General features: G+C 42.1%; 1 protein-coding gene across 5 annotated transcripts in view; it reads left to right on the forward strand.

Annotated features, from left to right (window-relative positions):
- Nucleotides 1-23,532, forward strand: part of CDKL1 (cyclin dependent kinase like 1) — a 58,418-nt gene that overhangs the window by 18,842 nt on the left and 16,044 nt on the right. For all 5 annotated transcript variants that reach the window (XR_009531732.1, XM_060096251.1, XM_060096248.1 and 2 more), the window contains one exon: nt 14,010-14,131. Coding sequence is in view for 4 of the 5 variants with exons in the window: in XM_060096251.1 (XP_059952234.1) it covers nt 14,010-14,131 (122 nt within the window). In the remaining variant the exon portion in view is untranslated. The remainder of the gene's footprint in view (nt 1-14,009; nt 14,132-23,532) is intronic.

Consider the following 23,532-nt stretch of genomic DNA (forward strand, 5'->3'; position numbering starts at 1 on the left):
CATTACTCACCAGAGCCCTTACGTTGGCCTAAGAGACCTGTTGAGGCTGAACGTTGTCTCCTTTGTATCTCTGCTACTCTTATTAAAGTCCTGAGCCTGGTTTTAGCACCTTGCGTCTGCAGGACATAAATGTCTCTCTAAATACTGCCTTAGAGGCCTTCTGATTCCTGCAGTTGACCGGTGGCTAACCCAAACCCGTCATTCTCTCTTCTCTCTCTCTCTTTTTTTTTTTTGTGGTACGCGGGCCTCTCACTGTTGTGGCCTCTCCCGTTGCGGAGCACAGGCTCCGGACGCGCAGGCTCAGAGGCCATGGCTCACGGGCCCAACCGCTCCGCGGCATGTGGGATCCTCCCAGACCGGGGCACGAACCCGTGTCCCCTGCATCAGCAGGCAGACTCTCAACCACTGCGCCACCAGGGAAGCCCTCCACTGTATATTCTTGCCTCCTTTATCAAAGATAAGGTGACCATATGTGCGTGGGTTTATCTCTGGGCTTTCTATCCTGTTCCATTGATCTATCTTTCTGTTTTTGTGCCAGTACCATACTGTCTTGATTACTGTAGCTTTGTAGTATAGTCTGAAGTCAGGGAACCTGATTCCTCCAGCTCCGTTTTTCGTTCTCAAGATTCCTTTGGCTATTTGGGGTCTTTTGTGTTTCCATACAAATTGTGAAATTTTTTGTTCTAGTTCTGTGAAAAATGCCAGTGGTAGTTTGATAGGGATTGCATTGAATCTGTAGATTGCTTTGGGTAGTAGAGTCATTTACACAGTGTTGATTCTTCCAATCCAAGAACATGGTATCTCTCTCCATCTATTTGTATCATCTTTAATTTCTTTCATCAGTGTCTTATAATTTTCTGCATACAGATCTTTTGTCTCCTTAGGTAGGTTTATTCCTAGATATTTTATTCGTTTTGTTGCAATGGTAAATGGGAGTGTATTCCTAATTTCACTTTCAGATTTTTCATCATTAGTGTATAGGAATGCCAGAGATTTCTGTGTATTCATTTTGTATCCTGCTACTTTACCAAATTTATTGATTAGCTCTAGTAGTTTTCTGGTAGCATCTTTGGGATTCTCTATGTATAGTATCATGTCATCTGCAAACAGTGACAGCTTTATTTCTTCTTTTCCGATTTGGATTCCTTTTATTTCTTTTTCTTCTCTGATTGCTGTGGCTAAAACTTCCAAAACTATGTTGAATAAGAGTGATGAGAGTGGGCAACCTTGTCTTGTTCCTGATCTTAGTGGAAATGGTTTCAGGTTTTCACCATTGAGGACGATGCTGGCTGTGGGTTTGTCATATATGGCCTTTATTATGTTGAGGAAAGTTCTCTCTCTGCCTACTTTCTGCAAGGTTTTTATCATAAATGGGTGTTGAATTTTGTCAAAAGCTTTCTCTGCATCTATTGAGATGATCATATGGTTTTTCTCCTTCAATTTATTAGTATGGTGTATCACGTTGATTGATTTGTGTATATTGAAGAATCCTTGCATTCCTGGAATAAACCCCACTTGATCATGGTGTATGATCCTTTTAATATGCTGTTGGATTCTGTTTGCTAGTATTTTGTTGAGGATTTTTGCATCTATGTTCATCAGTGATATTGGCCTGTAGTTTTCTTTCTTTGTGACATCTTTGTCTGGTTTTGGTATCAGGGTGATGGTGGCCTCATAGAATGAGTTTGGGAGTGTTCCTCCCTCTGCTATATTTTGGAAGAGCTTGAGAAGGATAGGTGTTAGCTCTTCTCTAAATGTTTGATAGAATTCACCTGTGAAGCCATCTGGTCCTGGGCTTTTGTTTGTTGGAAGATTTTTAATCACAGTCTCAATTTCAGTGCTTGTGATTGGTCTGTTCATATTTTCTATTTCTTCCTGGTTCAGTCTTGGCAGGTTGTGCATTTCTAAGAATTTGTCCATTTCTTCCAGGTTGTCCATTTTATTGGCATAGAGTTGCTTGTAATAATCTCTCATGATCTTTTGTATTTCTGCAGTGTCAGTTGTTACTTCTCCTTTTTCATTTCTAATTCTGTTGATTTGAGTCTTCTCCCTTTTTTTCTTGATGAGTCTGGCTAATGCTTTATCAATTTTGTTTATCTTCTCAAAGAACCAGCTTTTAGTTTTATTGAGCTTTGCTATCATTTCTTTCATTTCTTTTTCATTTATTTCTGATCTGATCTTTATGATTTCTTTCCTTCTCCTAACTTTGGGGTTTTTTTGTTCTTCTTTCTCTAATTGCTTTAGGTGCAAGGTTAGCTTGTTTATTTGAGATGTTTCCTGTTTCTTAAGGTAGTATTGTATTGCTATAAACTTCCCTCTTAGAACTGTTTTTCCTGCATCCCATAGGTTTTGGGTCATCATGTCTCCATTGTCATTTGTTTCTAGGTATTTTTTAATTTCCTCTTTGATTTCTTCAGTGATCACTTCGTTATTAAGTAGTGTATTGTTTATCCTCCATGTGCTTGTATTTTTTACAGATCTTTTCCTGTAATTGATATCTAGTCTCATAGCGTTGTGGTCGGAAAAGATACTTGATACAATTTCAATTTTCTTAAATTTTCCAAGGCTTGATTTGTGACCCAAGATATGATCTATCCTGGAGAATGTTCCATGAGCACTTGAGAAAAATGTGTATTCTGTTGTTTTTGGATGGAATGTCCTATAAATATCAATTAAGTCCATCTTGTTTAATGTATCACTTAAAGCTTGTGTTTCCTTATTTATTTTCATTTTGGATGATCTGTCCGTTGGCGAAAGTGGGATGTTAAAAGTCCCCTACTATGAATATGTTACTGTCGATTTCCCCTTTTATGGCTGTTAGTATTTGCCTTTTGTATTGAGGTGCTCCTATGTTGTGTGCATAAATATTTACAATTGTTATATCTTCTTCTTGGATCGATCCCTTGATCATTATATAGTGTCCTTCTTTGTCTCTTGCAATAGTCTTCATTTTAAAGTCTGTTTTGTCTGATATGAGAATTGCTACTCCAGCTTTCTTTTGATTTCCATCTGCATGGAATATCTTTTTCCATCCCCTCACTTTCAGTCTGTATGTGTCCCTAGGTCTGAAGTGGGTCTCTTGTAGACAGCATATATATGGGTCTTGTTTTTGTATCCATTCAGCCAGTCTGTGTCTTTTGGTGGGAGCATTTAATCCAATTACATTTAAGGTAATTATCGAGATGTATGTTCCTATTACCATTTTCTTAGTTGTTTTGGGTTGGTTATTGTAGGTCTTTTCCTTCTGTTGTGTTTCTTGCCTAGAGAAGTTCCTGTAGCATTTGTTGTAAAGCTGGTTTGGTGGTGCTGAACTCTCTCAGCTTTTGGTTGTCTGTAAGGGTTTTAATTTCTCCATCAAATCTGAATGAGATCCTTGCTGGGTAGAGTAATCTTGGTTGCAGGTTTTTCTCCTTCATCACTTTAAATATGTCCTGCCAGTCCCTTCTGGCTTTCAGAGTTTCTGCTGAAAGATCAGCTGTGAACCTTAAGGGGATTCCCTTGTGTGTTATTTGTTGTTTTTCCCTTGCTGCTTTTAATATGTTTTCTTTGTATTTAAGTTTTGACAGTTTGATTAATATGTGTCTTGGCGTATTTCTCCTTGGATTTATCCTGTATGGGACTCTCTGTGCTTCCTGTAGTTGATTAACTATTTCCTTTCCCATATTAGGGAAGTTTTTAACTATAATCTATTCAAATATTTTCTCAGTCCCTTTCTTTTTCTCTTCTTCTTCTGGGACCCCTACAATTTGGATGTTGGTGCTTTTAATGTTGTCCCAGAGGTCTCTGAGACTGTCCTCAGTTCTTTTCATTCCTTTTTCTTTATTCTGCTCTGCAGTAGTTATTTCCACTATTTTATCTTCCAGGTCACTTATCCGTTCTTCTGCCTCAGTTATTCTGCTATTGATCCCTTCTAGAGTATTTTTAATTTCATTTATTGTGTTGTTCATCATTGCTTGTTTCATCTTTTGTTCTTCTAGGTCGTTGTTAAATGTTTCTTGCATTTTCTCTATTCTATTTCCAAGATTTTGGATCATCTTTACTATCATTTTTCTGAATTCTTTTTCAGGTAGACTGCCTATTTCCTCTTCATTTGTTAGGTCTAGTGGGTTTTTACCTTGCTCCTTCATCTGCTGTGTGTTTTTCTGTCTTCTCATTTTGCTTATCTGACTGTGTTTGGGGTCTCCTTTTTGCAGGCTGCAGGTTCCTAGTTCCCGTTGTTTTTGGTGTCTGTCCCCAGTGGCTAAAGTTGGTTCAGTGGCTTGTGTAGGTTTCCTGGTGGAGGGGACTAGTGCCTGTGTTCTGGTGGATGAGGCTGGATCTTGTCTTTCTGGTGGGCAGGTCCACGTCTGGTGGTGTGTTTTGGGGTGTCTGTGGCCGTATTATGATTTTAGACAGCCTCTCTGCTAATGGGTGGGATTGTGTTCCTGTCTTGCTAGTTGTTTGGCATAGGGTGTCCAGCACTGTAGCTTGCTGGTCGTTGAATGAAGCTGGGTGTTGGTGTTGAGATGGAGATCTCTGGGAGATTTTTCCTGTTTGATATTACGTGGAGCTGGGAGGTCTCTTGTGGACCAGTGTCCTGAAGTTGGCTCTCCCACCTCAGAGGCACAGCACTGACTCCTGGCTGCAGCACCAAGAGCCTTTCATCCACATGGCACAGAATAAAAGGGAGAAAAAGTAGAAGGAAGGAAGAAAGGAAGGATGGAAGGAAGAAGATAAAATATAATAAAATACAGTAAGATAAAGTTATTAAAATAAAAAATAATTGTTAAGAAAAAAAGTTTTTAAGTAAAAAACAAACAAACAAAAAACCACAGACGGACAGAACCCTAGGACAAATGGTGAAAGCAAAGCTATACAGACAAAGTCTCACACAGAAGCATACACATACACACTCACAAAAAGAGGAAAAGGGGAAAAAATAATATATCTTGCTCCCAAAGTCCACCTCCTCAATTTGGGATGATTCGTTTTCTTTTCAGGTATTCCCCAGAGGCAGGGTACATCAAGTTGATTGTGGAGCTTTAATCCGCTGCTTCTGAGGGTGCTGGGAGAGATTTCCCTTTCTCTTCTTCATTCGCACAGCTCCCGGGGTTCAGCTTTGGATTTGGCCCCACCTCTGTGTGTAGGTCGCCGGAGGGCGTCTGTTGTTTGCTCAGACAGAACGGGGTTAAAGGAGCAGCTGATTCGGGGGCTCTGGCTCACTCAGGCCGGGGGGAGGGAGGGGTACGGAGTGCGGGGTGAGCCTGCGGCGGCAGAGCCTGAGGCGCGCCGTGCGTTCTCCCGGGGAAGTTGTCCCTGGATCACGGGACCTTGGCAGTGGCGGGCTGCACAGGCTCCCGGGAGGGGAGGTGTGGATAGTGACCTGTGCTCACACACAGGCTTCTTGGTGGTGGCAGCAGTGGGGTATATTAGTTTGATAAATATTGCTAAAACTTTCCCCAAAAGTAGCAGTTTGCACTCTAACCAGCCATGTGTGAGATGATCCATTTCCTTGTACCCTGGGCAGCACTGGATGTTGCCAATTTTGGAATGTTTGCCTATATGTTAGGAAAAAAAGTCGCACCAAGCTGTTGCTCTGATTTGCCTTACTCTTACTGCTAGTGAGATTAACTATCTTTTCATGTCTCTTGATGGTTTATATTTCCTTTTCTGTGTATGTGTTACCTATTTATAGTTTTTGCCCATATTTTCCACTGGGTTGTCTTTTTCCTCATAGTACATAAAACTTCTTTGTAATATTAGGGCTATCATTCTCTATTTGTCATAACTTTAACAAATATTTCCCTGCCAATTATTTGTCTTTTGACATTGTTTATAGTGCACTTGCTTTTTTTTTTCTCTTGCAAACCAACATTATTTTATTTTTTTATTACGGTAAAATATACATATCATAAAACTTACTGTTTTAACCATTTTTAAATGTACATTTCAGTGGCATTAAGTGAATTCACAATGGTATACAACCATCAGTTCAGCCATCTTCAGAACTTTTGTTATCTTCCCAACATTATTTTATTTTTATGTAGCTAAACTTACCTATCTTGTTTTTTTTTCTTCTGGAACTCTTGTGTTCTTTTTAGGATGCTTTCTCCCCAAGCCAAGACCCTACAAAGTTCTAAATTTTTTCTACTATTTATATTATTTTATATTAAAACATTTAATATATTTATGTTAAATGTTTATAAATGTTGTAATATATGTAAAATTTATTCCTATATATGGGGTAATGAGATATGGTTCTAATTTTCCCGATGAGTAGCCAGTTTTCCCAGAATCATTTTTTTTTTTTTTTTTTTTGCGGTACGTGGGCCTCTCACCGTTGTGGCCTCTCCTGCTGCGTAGCAGAGGCTCCGGACGCGCAGGCTCAGCGGCCATGGCTCATGGGCCCAGCCGCTCCGCGGCATGTGGGATCCTCCCGGACCGGGGCACGAACCCGTGTCCCCTGCATCGGCAGGCGGACTCTCAACCACTGCTCCACCAGGGAAGCCCCCAGAATCATTATTAAATAAAGCACATTTTTCAACTATATTGAAGTACTACCTTTGTCATATGTTAATTTCCCTTATGTATATGGATCTAATTCTAGACTCAGTACTGCTTCTGTTTGTTCATTTCTGTGTCTGTAGTCTGCCGGGCTGTTGATGATGATGATAATGATGATGATGACAATTACAGGTGCTTTATTGAAAATTTAACCATTTGGTAAAGCAAGTTGACCCAGTTTTTTCCTTGATGATTTTAAAACAGTTATAGTTCTATATGAACATAAAAGCCATTTTATCTAGTTAAAAAGATCCTTTTTGTATTCTGATTGGAATTGCATTACATCCACATATTTTTCAGAAGAACTGACATTTTTATGATATGAATTCTTCACTGGTATCATTTTATCAGGACCATACTTGTACTTCCAAAGTCCTAAGTCCTTAATTGAGGTAAAGGTAAAATTTAGAGCTTTCTTTCTGAATCAAAAGCGAAATTGGGTACTGCTGCTATTAACTCTTACATTGAGTTGTATGATTTAGTTGAGACCATTCATCCGGGTGAGAAGGAAGAATGAGAGGAAATATAAAGAACCTTGATTCTTTCTTAGTTTAGACAAGCTCTAAACCTTGCTGGGTCTCAAGTTCTTTTTTTTTTTTTTTTTTTTTGCGGTATGCGGGCCTCTCACTGTTGTGGCCTCCCCCGTTGTGGAGCACAGGCTCCGGACGCGCAGCCTCCGGACGCGCAGGCTCAGCGGCCATGGCTCACGGGCCCAGCCGCTCCGCGGCATATGGGATCCTCCCAGACCGGGGCACGAACCCGTATCCCCTGCATCGGCAGGCGGACTCTCAACCACTTGCGCCACCAGGGAGGCCCTCAAGTTCTTGAGAGTGTTATAATATGCTGATCTGGAATCCTTGGGAAGTACCCAGGATTAATTATTATAAAGGAGGGGGACATCACTTTTCTCCATTCTGGGTGAATGTTAACTGATAATAGATTCTTGCAAAGGGATCTGTGTAACTGAGACCAAGAGTCGAGTTCAAAAATTGTAAAGGCTTGTGAAAAACATTTTACCAAGACAGCTCTCAGCTTTCTAAACTTTAATCCCTCTTTTTTTTTTATTTACCACAAATTTGTGGGAAAAGAAGAATGTTTTTGAAAGGAAAACAAGATATGATCCTTGAGAAAATGGTCTGTTTTCCTCTAAAGCACAGACAGGATAAATATCTCCCCATGCTCTGCACAAAGAACAGAGACCAGAGAATCCTTAGCACTTGAGGGATAGGGGAGACCACAGATGTAATGGCCTGTACACTGGTCAATCCAGAAACGTGTGAGCGCTGAGGCGTCCCTAGGGTAGAGGTCCCAAACCCAGTACCTACAGGGGCCAGGCAGGTGTGGGAGAAATGATTCACTCTCATAAACAAATATATTTTTTCTTATTTGTCTTAAAATATGCAGTTATTTCTATTGCTTGTATATTTTCCCACTTTTGATAGAGATATGGGCACATTAAATACGTAACTTTTAACTTTAAGAAAATTAATACTGGAAGAGTGATGATAAAGGGCAACTTTCACTTGGCCTTGGTGTCAGGGAGTGGTAAGGCGTGCTGGGGACTGTGATGAACTCACGTACCCAGCCTTATCTAACGTGGACAGCTGCTTCTCAGTCCCAACCCACTGACGCCACAGACTGCAGGCCCAGGATTGCTAGATTGCCAGCGTTTTCAAGAGGATCTCGGTAACCAGGGTTTTAAAGTAACATTTCCTGATCTGAAGTGTTGGCAGCTGGGTCAAAAATCCTTCAAAATGCTAAGGCCAAACGTTTGACCTTAGAGGATGTAGAAGCCTGAGCTTATCACAACGGATAGGTGGGCAGTGTGGACAAAGGGCCGACGACAGGGTGGAGGCGCTGCCCAAGAAGCATGTGTAGCCCTCTCGGCTCTGCGGGGGAAACCAAGCAGGGCTCAGGTTAAATTCAGTGGGTGAAAATAGCATTCTTTTTTTAATGTCAGAGAAAATGCTTTGCTTCGCAACGTAATAGGAAACATCCATATTCAAAAAGCAGAGAAAATAAAAAGGAGACCAAAATAAAATAGCAGCAGCAAAGGCAGAAACTTTGTATAAGAGACACTAAATCTGAGTCTGAGGCGGCCCAGGCTTCTAGATATAGAATAACTGAAGGATGGTGAGTGGCCTGGGAAGAGGCACTGACATCCTCAAGATTGAGCCAGCACAATTCAGAGTGCTGAGGAATAAGACCAGGCCTGAGGCTTTGGTTTCACATACTCATAAACAGGAAGGAATTCGAATTAAAAGAGCCCTGAACTCCATCTTTGTAGTACATATGGTAACTTAGTCTGTTCTATTAAGACTCCTATGTATAATAAGCATGTTGAGGAAGCCTGTGGACAGTCCATCCATCATGTTGCTTGGTTCTTCTTATCTAATTCCTCCCAATGCCCCTAAAGGAACCCATTCAAGGTTGAAGAAGAAACATCCAAACCTTCGTCAATGCAAACATTCACAATATCGGAGCCTTGATCAAGACCTCCAGGCTACCAATTGCAGACTGGATTCAGGACCAGAGGTGTCCCTCTGAGCTCTGCCCCTGAGGTCAGGGGAGTCAACAGAGAAGAGTACGGTTTGGGGCTGCTAAATCCACCACATCTGTCTCCTGATCTCACCACTGCACTGACGCTGCTTCCAGTGAGGTCACACAAACCCCTTTAGGACGCCCCCCGCGGGCGCCTCTCAGGCTTCTTCCCACTTGACTCTTCAGCAGCATCATCACTGTGAACCACTTCCTCCTTCCACGATATCTCTGTAGTGTCACGTTCTGCTGTCTTCTCTCTTATCTTGGGGGACCTTCTTCCCTTTCCCCTCCTCTGCTTCCTCCTCATCTACCACATATCTGGGTGCTGGGGTTCCTTGGCCTCTTCCTTCTCACTCACTCTTCTGGGCAGTCTCTTCTAGCCATGGCTTTGCGTACACTCATGCTGACTCCCTGGCTTTTATCTTCAACTCAAACTCCAGCCGACCTGACGACTGTATTGGTACCTCGGAGTCCCTGTCAACCCAACGTGCCAGAACAGTAGTTCCTTCCCCCCAAAACCTGCTCCTGCTCTCAGTCATGGCACCACCATCCACCCCCATTATACAAACCTTTGGTCATTCTTGACACCCTCTCCTGCATCCCTCACCTCCAGTCCATCCCCACATCCGGACCATTCTGATAATAAAATCTATCTCCAAACAGTGCCTTTCTTGCCATCTCTCCTGCCTCAGCGCTGGTCCAAGCTCTCAGCTATCAACAGGCTCTTCACTGGTCTCCTCTCACCATATTGCCTCCTCTGAGCCATTCTGTATCCTGCCACCATAGTGAGCTTTTAAAAACCCAAATGGTAAATTACCACATCTTGCTAAAATTCCTTCCAGTAGTTTCCCATTGCACTTAGGAAGAAACGTAAATTTCTTAGTATGTCCTACACGGCCCCACAGGACCTGCCTTCTGCCTGTCTCACTGGCATCAGTTCCATGTGCTTGACACTCAAACCGCACCATCCTGCAGTTCCTTAAGTGGCGTAAGTTCCCTCCTGGCTCAGAGCCAGTCCTCTACCTGGAAAGCCACCATCTCTCTACCACCACCCCTTCCCTTGGTCTGGTCTGACCTTTCTCACCCTCCAGGACTCAGTTCAAAGTCACTTCCTAAGGACAGTTTCTCTAAGGCAGCCTAGTCTTTTATATATGGAGGGTTCTTCATGGCACTTCTTTGCTTAATGCCCGAGTCCTCCGTCCCATTCACCAATGTGTCCCTAGTGCCCTGAATAGTGCCAGAGGCTGAGCAGACACTCTCAGATCCTTGTTATAATATAACAAAGAACACAGCCAAGACAAGGACTGGCTCCCAGATATCTGCTGCTCTGGAATGTTTTCAGGTCACCCAGAATCCTGGCTGCCTACAGAGAGTTAATAATTTATTTTAAAATATTTATAATTTAACATTTGTAAGTCCTAATTAGAATTTAGTCTTAGCAATTGATTTTTCTAAATGAAGAATTTTCTGGAAATCAGTTGAGAAATAAGTTATTGGCTATTTGCAGCTACATAAAGGTTGTCTCATGGCAGGGGATAGGAGAGACAAGTGGTTTAAGTGTCACATGACATCTTCCTATGTTGCCAGAGGCATTGGAAGCCCTCGCATTTGACGATAAACATCACAAACCTTAAACGTCTATATGCGCCTCAGTGGTATGGTGAAAAGTACTCTCACACTCCTGGCAGAGGTGTAAGTATGTTTGATCCTGTTGGAAAGCAGTTCGGTCATATCTGTTTAGAGCTTTATGTTGTACTCCGGGACTCTAAATGGTGCCCAGCCTACTTCTTAAATGGCCACTTTCCCCAAGGAGATCTTCCCTGGGCCACTCACTACCCTCGAGCCAGGTACCCTTTCCTGGGGGCTTTTTGTAACACTTATCACGTCTGTAACTACTTGTTCCACATCTGTCTCCTCTCCTAGGTTCTAAGCTCCTCAAGTACTTGCTTTGTCTCTATATCCTTAGGACTAGCAGAGTGCCTTAAGCACATTAAGATAGATAAATACTTGTTGAATAAAATGAATTGAGAAAGTCAGCCTAAATAGAAATAGACTGAACCCCCAATAACAATATTAACAGTTAAGCTTCCTGGAGAGAACAATGTGGCCTGACACTGTTTCATGTGCTTTGTGTTATGAAGCTGTCACAGGAGCCCTTGAGCTTCCTGCTCTCACTGATGGAAAACTGAGGCCTAGAGACGTTAAATTAAATTATTCAAAGTTAAGGTCAGCTGGTTAGTAGCTTGTTCATCAAAGCCTTATTTATAATACACAAAAATTGGAGAGAATCTCTATGTTATTTGAATAGAATATGCAGCAATTATTAGAATCTAGGTTTTCAAAAGGTGTGCAGTAACAGGAAGATGGGTGTAATGTAATATTTATAGTCCCACTCGGTTCAACGGATCCCGCTGTGACAATGCTCTTTACCTGCTACGTGGTCCCCATGATTGGGTTGCGGAGTTATAGCTCTTTTAGTTCATACCAGGGTGTCGGGTGGGGCAGAGGTGGGCCAGATGTAGAAAGTGACATCTGGAGGATGCGAGTGTTTCAGAGAGAGAACTGGGTGAACAGGTCCTGAAGCGAGAGGGAGTGTGAGCCTCTGAAGAAGTGAGAGAAATTCAGTGTGTCTAGGGTTTAAGAGCTGGGGCTGCAGAAGTAAGCAGAGGTCAAATGGAGAGGATCTTTGGGTTTTATCCTGAGGCAGCGTGCCCCTGGTGGTCACTGCAGGTATGGATGTGACAAGTTGGAGGAGCCAGTTTTGGCATCTGAGAAGGTCCAGGTATTTGTTTTGGTAGAATTGATACATTTGTACTTTTGCTAAAAAAGTTGGCTGAAGATGTGAGGACTACATGTGGAACATGGAAAATGAAAGGAATCTAAAATTTGAGGTCTGGGCCTTCGGACAGTTATTTTTCAGAGGCTGTAAGAAAAATCTCTGCTTTCCGCTAATTGTCATAAAGCTGCTATTTACCCCGTTTAAACTTGGTTGTTTGCTTTCTGTTTGAGACATCTGAGCCAATGCAATTCTTTGGTTTAAAACAGCAGTCAGTTCTGTCCTCCTATATCTGGGAAGTGTTAGTTCAGGCTAAAAGTTTCCAGCTATGGGAACATAAATCTGGGGCTTTATAGCTTGGAGTGCCTTCTGTTCTAAGGCCCAAATGTGGCTAATGGGCTTTAGAGTGTCTTGGCTGTTTTATATTTGTTTCATCAAGTGTAATCGCTGGAGCAGGAATTTCACATCTTGAAGATAGAGGGGTTTTACAAAGAAAATGAGAAAATAATTGTCTTTTTTAGTATTTCTCTTGCTGACTGTTTCTCTTCTCACTATCTGTACAAATGTGCTAGAGTGTGCAGTTTAAGAACTTCAGTTTTTTTCTCCTTCTGTCTTTTATCATTTATGAAATATCTGTCTACCTATGATTAATACCTCTGTCTACATATCAAATCACCTGGAGAATTTGGGGAAAAAAAACAGATGGCTGGGCCCCTGTCCAAGACCAATTCAGGATCTCTGGAGGTGGTGCCGGGGCATCTGCAGTTTTCAAAAGTTCCCCTGGTGATTCTACTACAGGGTTATTATCTAGTGCTGCATTAACAAACCTCCTCAAAACTTAGTAGCTTAAAAAAGAATGATTTCTGGGCTTCCCTGGTGGCGCAGTGGTTGAGAGTCTGCCTGCCGATGCAGGGGACACGGGTTCGTGCTCCGGTCTGGGAAGATCCCACGTGCCGCGGAGCGGCTGGGCCCATGAGCCATGGCCGCTGAGCCTGCGCGTCCGGAGCCTGTGCTCCGCAACGGGAGAGGCCACAACAGTGAGAGGCCCGCGTACCGCAAAAAAAAAAAAAAAAAGAATGATTTCTTACTTCTCACAGTTGTGCCTTGGCTGAGTGCTCCTTCAGGGGGTCTTGCGTGGGCTCGCCCACATAGCCGAATTAGATGAGGGCTGGCAGGGGCTGAGCGCAGCTGGGACACCTGCACCCTGCTCTCCTCGTGGTATTTCATCCTGGGCTGGATCTGGGGGGGATCTCATGATTGCTTTGACCACTAGAATGAGGCAGAAGTTATATCACCTGATTTCTGAGACTAGGCCTTAAGAAGCCTTTCGGTTTCCTCTTTTGCTCTCTTAGATCACTGCCCGGAGGCCTTCAAGCCCTAAAGAAAGTTAACCATTTTTGCTCTCTTCACAGTAGGTTGCTTAGTTGTAGTGTTTCCAGTAGGATCATGGACAGGAGGGGCCAGAAAGCTAAGTACAAGATTTATCTCTGTCAACACCGACATTCATTCCTGCCTGTGTTTTCTAGATACACCCCTTCAGGCATATCAGATTGGAGAGTCTTCCTCATTTTTCTCTTTTAAAAGGTTTCATCAGCCTAGGAAACCTGATTTACTCATTCATTCACAAATAATGATCGAACACCTATTATGTGCCAGGCCGCATGCTGGGAATACAACATCATTCTGCGTAAACAAGAGAACACAGACCCTGATGTTTGTCATGGTTCTTATATTCTATAGAATGTATCCATTATACCTGTTGGCAGCAGAGGACATTAAACAATCAATTGAACAATTAGTAGGTTTGAAGGATTCCAAAGGATTCATACTTCAGTGGGGCCACGAGGGACACTGAACCAGTCTAGGGAGATCAGGGAGCTCTCTTTAGGAGGGGACATTTTCATTCTTTTTTCCCAGCCTTCTCATATCTCTTTTTACCTTCACTAACCACCAGGATCATGATCATTTTTCACTTACAGGCTGCTAACGAACAGCTCATCAAGTGAAGAAAGATAGTGATATCGACAGCCTCCGTCCATCCAAGACAAGAATTTTTCTAAAAGACAAATAGCTTTCTTCTACTGGGCCAAAATTAGAGAAAACTGTCTTTCACACTTCCACTTCAGCACCTTGCTTTTTGTGTTTTCAGCAACTCAAGCATCCCAACCTCGTCAGCCTTATCGAAGTCTTCAGGAGGAAGCGGAAGCTTCACCTGGTGTTTGAATACTGTGACCACACAGTGCTCCACGAGCTGGACAAACACCAAAGAGGGTGAGTGACCTGCCGTTTACAAACAAAACACAGCAAGACACACTAGAGTTTGCGAGGGAAAATGAGTTATGACCCTTTTTCACAGTAGGCAAGGACAGCCAGTGTTTGGCCAGCATACTCTGCTGCTGAGGGGTTACCAGAAACGTTGAGAAAGAAATCATAACTCATCATTTTCATGAAGAAAGCAGCAACTGCATTATTCGGTTGAACTTGATTTCTTGGTATATTATCTCTGCATAAATGCTGTGTCAGTCTCTAGGAAAGAAAAGGAGGGATATTAGTTATTCTGTGCCTGCCTAGGGAAGCATAAGGACTTGGAGGCTGAAAGGAAGAGTTCAAAGACAATGGCTAATAGGAAGTTTAAGGCTAAAACAAACGTGGTGTTTTATCTGAAGCAACCCAGGTATCTGGTCTGCTCTATTGGTCAGAACTTTTTTGGTTACAAATGACAAAAAACCCAACTGAAGCCGGGTGTGAGTGAAAAAGGAAGTGGTGGTGGCTGTGATTGGAGAGGTGACTCTGGAGGTCCCACTGATCTTATAACACATTTCTAGCACAGGCAGCACCTTTGTGTGCAGCAGCAGAAGGCTCGGTGAGCAGACAGAGCCTTTGTTTGAAAAAAAAAAAAAGGCAGGGGGTCGGGGTGAGATCCCTCCCTCTGAAAGCCGCTCCTTGCCAGGGTGAGCAGAGCGCAGGCTGGATTTTGGCTCCCACCCACTCCTCAGCTGTGTGTCTTTAAGGCAGAGCGCCTTAGGCGGGGCCGTTCTCTCTCTCTCTCTCTCCCTCTCCCCCACACCAATGACTCCCAACTCTTCCTCTCTGTGTTGGCTTCATTCTGCCTTGGAGTTGAGTCTCCTTTACAGGGTTGATTTTGGAGGGTATGTGTGTGTGTGCTGTGAGATGGAAGCAGTTAGGAAGGGAAAAGTGTGAACTAGAAAGCATTGCCACAGCCTTTTCTCAACCTGTGTAGCCATTCTAGAAGAAAGGAAGTTCTAGAAGAAGGTAGCGTCTGCATACAAAGTCCAGTAGAAGACTGATTGGCTCAGCTCAGGTGATGCAACTACCCCTGGAACCAGTCACTGTGCCAGAGGGAGAGGGTAGAATGATTAGAAGGTCCTGGGAGATATGATTCATAGTGGGTCAATCAAAGAAGACTTCATGGAGGAGGTGACCTTTGACTTGCAAGGTGAGGAGACTCCAGAGAAGTCGAACAGGGAAGGATATCTCTTCTCTGTCTTTTGCTGTGTTCCTGGGAGCCCAGCTTTGGCTGAGGACGCTATGTAGAGTGCACTGCAGATCAGAATGATGGAACAGCACCCCATCCTGGCTCACATTCGCACTCTAGTGGCTGGAGGCTGAGGCTCTTTCAACAAGGCTTTCAAGCCTTGGCCAAGAGCTTGCTCTGCCATGTGGTGGTGGTTATGTATGATCTGCCATGACCTCCGGGCAGATGGGATTAAAGTGGTTCATGGTTCGTTAGTGACCATGGCACAGGCTTTTCTTGTTAATTTACACAGCCAGAGAGAGCCAAGAGAACAGACACCTCCCTCCCTTCAGCAAGTCATTGATACAGAGAAATTATGTGTTCAAGGGAGAAAACATTGACTATGTTGATATTTGCTCTTTTAACAGCTTGCAAGTGACACTTCAATTAAACCTACTAGTATAAGTTACTTGTTCTATGTGGAACTAGGGGGTTGTTGCAGGGAGTTTGATTAATCATGTTAGATTGAGTCACTTAGAAAGAAACACTGATTAGTGGGGGGTTGCAAGCAATTGGGAGTCAGTTCTTTTTTAGCATATAGTTTAAGCAGAAGAATAAAAAGACAGGATGAGGAGTGATTAGAGTCTTGGAAGCAGATTTTTTTTAACTCCACTGGCTAAAATCTGTTATATATGTTCCAGAAAATGCTTTAATATAGAGGTGGGTTAGAGAAGGGAAAGACTGGTAGACACGTGTGTGGTTAAGTACAAGCAGCTTCATTTCCAAATGACACTGTGCCATGGTTTGTCAAATATAAGATTGACTTAAGGAACACTAATAACTGAGCAAGTTTGAAAAGTAAGATTTATTCTAAGTCAGATCATATGCATTTACTTTGAAGTTTAAGGACGTGTGTGTGTGTGTGTGTGTGTGTGTGTGTTTTAAAAATAAAAGTTACAGGGCTTCCCTGGTGGCGCAGTGGCTGAGAGTCCGCCTGCCGATGCAGGGGACACGGGTTTGTGCCCCGGTCCGGGATGATCCCACATGCCGCAGAGTGGCTGGGCCCGTGAGCCACGGCCGCTGAGCCTGCGCGTCCGGAGCCTGTGCTTCACAACAGGGGAGGCCACAGCAGTGAGAGGCCCACGTACCGCAAAAAAAAAAAAAAAAAAAAAAAAAGTTACTTTCCATTATCCTGACTATTTGGATTCTCTGATCTTTTAAATGCTATTTCAGAATTTTGCTTGTCATCATTAAGGAGTAAATGTCATTAACTCTGTCAACCAACGATTTTGAAATTTATAGGAAAACTTTATGTTTCAATGTAGAGATCTACAAAATAAAGCTATACTATAAAATAAAACTTTGTGAATGTATTCCCAGTAAAAGTGGGTCAGCATCACCTGTGTGACCTTTAGCAAGTTGCTTACAGGTATCCTTACCTCTAAAAATGAGAGTTTGGTACCAGGTAAAATTTAAGAAAACTTCCAGTTCTACAGTGTTATGAGTTGATGATCTAATACCTAGAGCTCAGAAGACTGCAGTTCTCTTTTAGTTTCATATGTGATCTGTTAGACAATATCAACAGAAGATAATGTGCTAATGCTGATGTTTTTCCTGCCTGATGGCAGGTTGGTCCTCCCTGGGTTTGTACATTTACCCCAAGAACGTCCTGTGATCACTATATTTCCAGGTACAAATTTCTAAAATATAAAGTGGATCATGCCACTCCCCTACATAAGTCATTTAATAGCTCCTCAAAGCTTACTGGTGTGGTAAAAGCCCCTAGCATGGGATGCAAGATCTCACTCACTCTGCATGATCATCCCATTTCCCACCAGTTTCCAATCCCATGGAATCATTTGCATCCTAGGCTTTAGGACACCTGGGTTGCCCTACCTTCTGTACTCTGCCTGGCAAACTCCTGCTTGCCCTTGGATACAGCTCAAAGATGACCTCCTTATGATATCTACCTTAGGAGACTCGGGAGTTCCTTCCTCTGGTATCCATTACATCTTCTGGAATTATTTATGTTTGCCCAGTAAACTATAAAATCTTCAAGGGCAAGAGCTGTGCCTTCCTCATCTGTGTATCCCCAGTAATTTTTAGCTTAATTTTTTTTTTTTTTTTCGCGGTACGCGGGCCTCTCACTGTTGTGGCCTCTCCCGTTGCGGAGCACAGGCTCCGTACGCGCAGGCTCAGCGGCCATGGCTCACGGGCCCAGCCGCTCCGCGGCATGTGGGATCCTCCTGGACCGGGGCACAAACCCGTGTCCCCTGCATCGGCAGGCGGACTCTCAACCACTGCGCCACCAGGGAAGCCCTAGCTTAATTCTTGGCACTTGGTATATTCTCAATACTTGCTGTGGAGTGACTGAGTCAGCAAACTGATAAATTTATCCTTAAAGATGATTTCAAATAAGAGTAATCATAACAATGTTTTATTTTTCATTTAAAAATAGTTACTTTGATTAAAAATTTCTAAAACCTAATGTCGTCAAAGGAAATTATTAGTACACTGCTAGAGCAACCTGTCCAGAGGGCAATTTGTCAGTGGGTCTACTTCTGTTAATTTACCACAAGAAAATAATTGAGTATGTGTGTAAATATTTAGTTTAAAAAGTGTCTATTGTTAAAGTACTGTTTATAATAAAAAAATTGGAAACTGAAATGTCCCATGATAGAGGATTGGTTAAGTAAATTATAGTATGTCTTTACAATGGAATACAGTGGAGCTGCTAAGAATCATGCTTATAAGATAAAACAAACATTGACATAGAGAAATGTTCATGAATGGTTGCAAAATGAAGAAAAAATGCTATAATAAAAAAACATATTTCACTTTCATAGAATTTATATATAGGTAGAAAATAAAGAAAAGTAATTAATATACACGTTTTAATAGAGATTATCTCTGAGTGATGATTGTATAGATATTTTCCACTTTGTTTTTTTATATTTTCTCCACGTTCCATTTATTACTTTGGCAATGTTTTAATTATTAAAAATAATTCCTGCTAAATCAGACTCAAAGACTTATCTCTACTTTAAATCTGAAATGGATACTAATTTATCTCCTTGTAAGATGTTGGTAACTTCTTGAACTCCTTTGGAAGGCTTTTGGAGAAGATTCACATTCATGCTGCTACTAACAAGCAAGTTTATGCCAGAATATATCCTGTTATAGTGGCATAAATACGTGTCCATTATAATTCCCAGTGCTGTGTTCGTGTTGCTTATATTTGCTCTCAAACAAACATATTCCTTATCTTCTGTAGGACTGAATAGGCCTTGTGCTTATTATTCTATTAACTATTGGTCTCTCCTCTGTCAAAGCTTCATAAACAACTGGTTTAGGTGTTCTCTCCTCATTTTTCTGCCCCTGTGTAAGTGCAGCCAGACACTTCACCCATTTTTTTCCTGTGCAGATTCCATTACCACCAGATCTTCCTCTGACTCTCATATAGTTTGTTCAAAGAACATCTGGTGGGTAAAGGGCATTACTACAAGTTTTCAGTTTCTGACAATGGAATTCCAGAACTTTTCTAAAATCTCTTTTTTGAAGTGATGCATTGTTTGTTGTAAAAATGTCAAGCAACACAGAAACATATAGAAATAAAGTTTGAGAAATGGTTTTCTAATTATTTTTCTATGCATGTATATATTTAAAGAGATTAAGCTCTACATACTGTTCATTTTTTAAGTGTGTTTGGGAGCCGTCTCCCTATTCATACATACATCTCTACTTTTATATTTTTAAAATGGTATCGAATTCCATGGTGCAAGTATACCATGGTTTCTTTATTCAACCCCCCCATTGATAAATATTTAGATTGTTTCTAGTTTTTCTCTAATAATAAGGCTACAGTAAACATAAATATTTCTATAAGATAAATTTCAAAGAACATATTATTTCTGTAGGAGCTTGGCCAGCCCTTTCGTCCCCACCTTTGTTGTAACCTTGTGTAGAAATGAAGCTTGAATGGATGTTGATTGTCTGACTTCTTGTAATGTGACAAATATTAGAGGAGCAGTGGTGGAAAGGACCGTTACTGTATTGAGAACCTGGGAAGAGATCCATGGTCTTTCTTTGTCATCTCTCTCATCTCTCTTATTTCTGAAGACATGTTTAAAATGCAGTTTAATCTGTTCACTTTCACACAGCAGTTGTTTAGGTTTCTCTCTGTTCATTTCAATTTTGTTATCAGGACATTAGGGTCATAGTCCATCCGTTCCAAAACTTGGAAGAAGTTTGCTTTCTGGGAGTTATTTTGTGAAACCAACACATTATGCATCAGGGCAGAGATATGCAAAGCATCCTTAAAGGGATAGGAGGCTGCCGGGCTGGTTAGATGGGACTGATTACATACATTTTATCTAAGGACGACAGCTTCCTAATTTGGAGATGGGTGCAACTAAACTGTCTCAGCATAAAGGCAATAACCAGTCAAACTGTGTACTTTCTCTCATTCCAACTCTTTGCTCACCAAACACCATTCTCATTAGAACTTGAGTTTCTCTATGGAATTGCCTACAACGAAAGCATAAGCTGGCACTCAGAATTTAAAGATGGATGAATAAATTAGCATTCTGGCTTTATATATCAGGCTAGTAAATTTGTGTAATGTTCACCTGCCCCTTTGAAATGGATACTGTCTTGGTGTGCTGACAAAACCAAGTGTCTGTATATGAAAACCTGAAGACCATTGTAAAAGGAGCCAGGCTGCCGGCTGCCCTTCCAGACGGAGCACTACATTCTCCGTGTTGCTGTGATGAAATGACTTTTTCCCCCAATTCTGTTCTTCACTTAATATTTTCTCATATGCATTTCTCTCCGCCACTCCCCACCCTCCTGCCCGCCTCTCCTCTCGGCAGGCATGTGGGATCTTAGTTCCCCAACCCAGGATCTAGCCTGCGCCCCCTGCAGTGGAAGGACGGAGTCTTAATCACCGCACCACCAGGGAAACCCCTCATGTGCATTTCTAAATATGTTGCAGTATAATTTTTAGATCTATTATTAACTATAAGATATTACATCTAGTTACATTACCATCTAACTGTTCCTCCATTGTTGAATATTGAGGCCATTTTCAGTGTCTTGTCTGATAAATGATTCTACTCTCAAAATCTTCCTACAAAAAGAAGATTTTTCTTCTTTTGCACTTTTTCTTTAGAAATTCTCAAAATGGGATTATCGGCTCATAGGGTTTGTCAAACTGAACCAATTCACCTTAGCACCAATGATGTGGATTTATATATATATTTTTCCTTATAGTCATGCTACTTTGGTTTCTATTATTAAAATATTTGATGAATGAATTCCTTCAAACATATAAGGTAGAAATAATAGCAATCCTACACAAACTCTTTCAGAAAATATAGAAGGAAGAAATACTTTCCAAATCATATTGTGAAGCCACTATAACCTGATACCAAAACTAGATGAGGGCATTTCAAGGAAAGAAAATGACAGATGAATATCCCATGTGAACTTAGGTGTAAAAAACCTTAGCAAATTAAATCTAGCAATGTAATGTAATAAAAAGAGTGATGTACTGCTATTTCTTGATGTATTAATTTTTAGACATTTTTAGACATTATCTACAGACTATTCTGATAGATGATGATTTAGCTCTCTTACACCATTATTTCCTCCGCTTCCCCTTCTCCCTCCAAATAGTTACATTAAAAATTTTATTAATTCAGCATTCACTGTTCCCATTATTATGCCTACGTACATATTACGTATAGCTGAGCATTTTACCATACTAGGGTTTCTTTTTGTATTTTTTCTGCAAATTATATTTGCCTTGCTTTTTTTTTTTTTTTTTTTTCTTTTTGCGGTATGTGGGCCTCTCACTGTTGTGGCCTCTCCCGTTGCGGAGCACAGGCTCCGGATGCGCAGGCCCAGCGGCCATGGCTCACGGGCCCAGCCGCTCCGCGGCATATGGGATCCTCCCAGACCAGGGCACGAACCCGTATCCCCTGCATCGGCAGGCGGACTCTTAACCACTGCGCCACCAGGGAGGCCCTGCCTTGCTTTTTAAATTTGCTTAGTATTCTATTGCTAACTTTTTCCACTCTTTTTAATAGTCTCTCAGTATACTTTTCCACAGGATAGTCACATCAGGTAATCCCTTAGTTCACTTTTTTGCCCCCTTGGTGATATCCTGCCTTTAGACCCCCCATTCTCCATCTGTTTGGCTTGTTGTTCTCCCAGCCCGCTGACCAGCTGTCCTCCTGGGACTTCCCTTTGCTGTCATCCTTTGAATCCCCTCTTAATTTCTCTATGGTTTGATTCACCACTTCCTGGATCTTCCTCTTTCTGGGTTTGCTTACTTAGTGTGGCCAAGGATCTCTGTCTCCAGTTGGCTAAAATGATGGTACAGTCACAGAGAAATCTAGACCACAGACATTTCTAATGATACCCCCTTATTCCTCCTTGGAGCCAAACACATGGGAAACTTTTATGTTCCTGGGGGTGAAACAAAGTCCCCAAAGCAGGCAGGAGGAGTGCCACGAGGTCACACTGGTGGAGGACCCAGGAGTGCACTTCTCCTGCACCTCTTCCCATGAGTGGAAGATGGATTCCATTCCACCCTCCCTGGAGGGAGTACCTCTGTCAAGCTGGACCACAGCTCAGTGGGTTCCAGAGGGACAGCTGTAGCTCTCACCTGCTGTCACCATGTCTTGTCTTGTACTTTTATTTTCCAAAAGATACTATAAGCTGCCTGAGGGTGAGATGATGTCTTATTATATTTAGATTGAGCTTCAGTGTCATTCTAGTTAGGTTTTAGGAGAGAGTGAAATAGATGGGCGTGTTTAATCCACCATCTTAACCCAGAAGTCCTCTGAAGCACTTTTTTCAGTTGGCTTCAGTGACACTGTGTTCTCTTGAGTGTCATCTTAGTTCACTTGGTGTTCAACCCCAGTCTCTTGCTGGGTCCCCCTCCTCTTTCTGATCTCTACATGTTGCAGGGCCTCAGGGCTTGACCTTCTCTTCTTTTTTCTGGATTCATTCCTTAGGTGGCTTCATCCACTCCTAGGCCTGTAAATCCCATCATTATGCTTATGCTTCCCAAATTTATCCTTCTGGACCTTCCTTCTGAATTCAGAACTCCTTTCCCAGAGTCTTCCCTTGCATGGCTGAGAAGCATCTCACCCAGCCACCCTCCCTTCCCCTCCCCGGCTTCTCCCCCAGCGTTCTCCACAGTAAAGGGCCCCACCATAAACCAGCAACTTAGGCTAATAACTCGATGTCATTCCTTGATTTCTCTCTGAATCTCACATCCAATCTCTCAGAAAATCCTGAAGACTCCATTTTTAAAATATAGTCCAAATTGGGCCGCTTCTCATCACCTTAACCACTCCGTCAGATGTTGTCCTAAGCAGAAAAGCTTTCTGGAGCACGTGTATAAGATAGCACCCTTTTCAGCACAGCGCCCTCTGTACACGTGTGTATCCAGTCCCAGTGAGGCACCACAGAATAGATTCTATTTTTCTTCCTTTCCATATCTGTAACTCCCTCCACCAACAGTGAAAAACCTGGCTCCTATCATCCTCAGGTAAAAAGGGTCTTAGAGATAGAATCTGAGACCCTGGCATTCCAGGGCAGAAACAGGATAATCAAGAAGTGAAGTGAGGGACTTCCCTGGTGGTCCAGTGAGTGGGACTCCGTGCTCCCGATGCAGTAGGTCCGGGTTTGATCCCTGGTCGGGGAACTAGATCCCTCATGCATGCGCAACTAAGAGTCTGCATGCCGCAACTAAGAAGTCTGCATGCTGCAACTGAAAGATCACGCATGCCCAACGAGGATCCCGCTTGCCGAAGCTGAGACCGGCTCAGCCTAAATAAATAAATAAATAAATAAATTATATATATATATATAAAAGTGGAGTGAGTAGCTGACCCAGGACGACACTAGGTAGCTTGAACAGAATTTTTACGTTTGAAAACTGTGTAACAATGTGCTTAGTGTTAGAGGAGCGCTAATGATACGTTATTATAATTTACCTTTAAATGCTCTTTTTGCGTAATTTCTTTTGGGAAATGTTCTTAGAGACTAAAATTGCCTGGTACTGAATAACCTTATATATTAATACTTAATTCATTACATAATCAACATATATTCTATTTTTTTCTGGGTAAAAAATGGAGGCTGGGGGAAAGCACGTCCCCTGAAATGTCCTCTTCTTAGTTGT

This window comes from Mesoplodon densirostris, chromosome 4, assembly GCF_025265405.1.
Source record: "Mesoplodon densirostris isolate mMesDen1 chromosome 4, mMesDen1 primary haplotype, whole genome shotgun sequence".
NCBI lineage: Eukaryota > Metazoa > Chordata > Mammalia > Artiodactyla > Ziphiidae > Mesoplodon > Mesoplodon densirostris.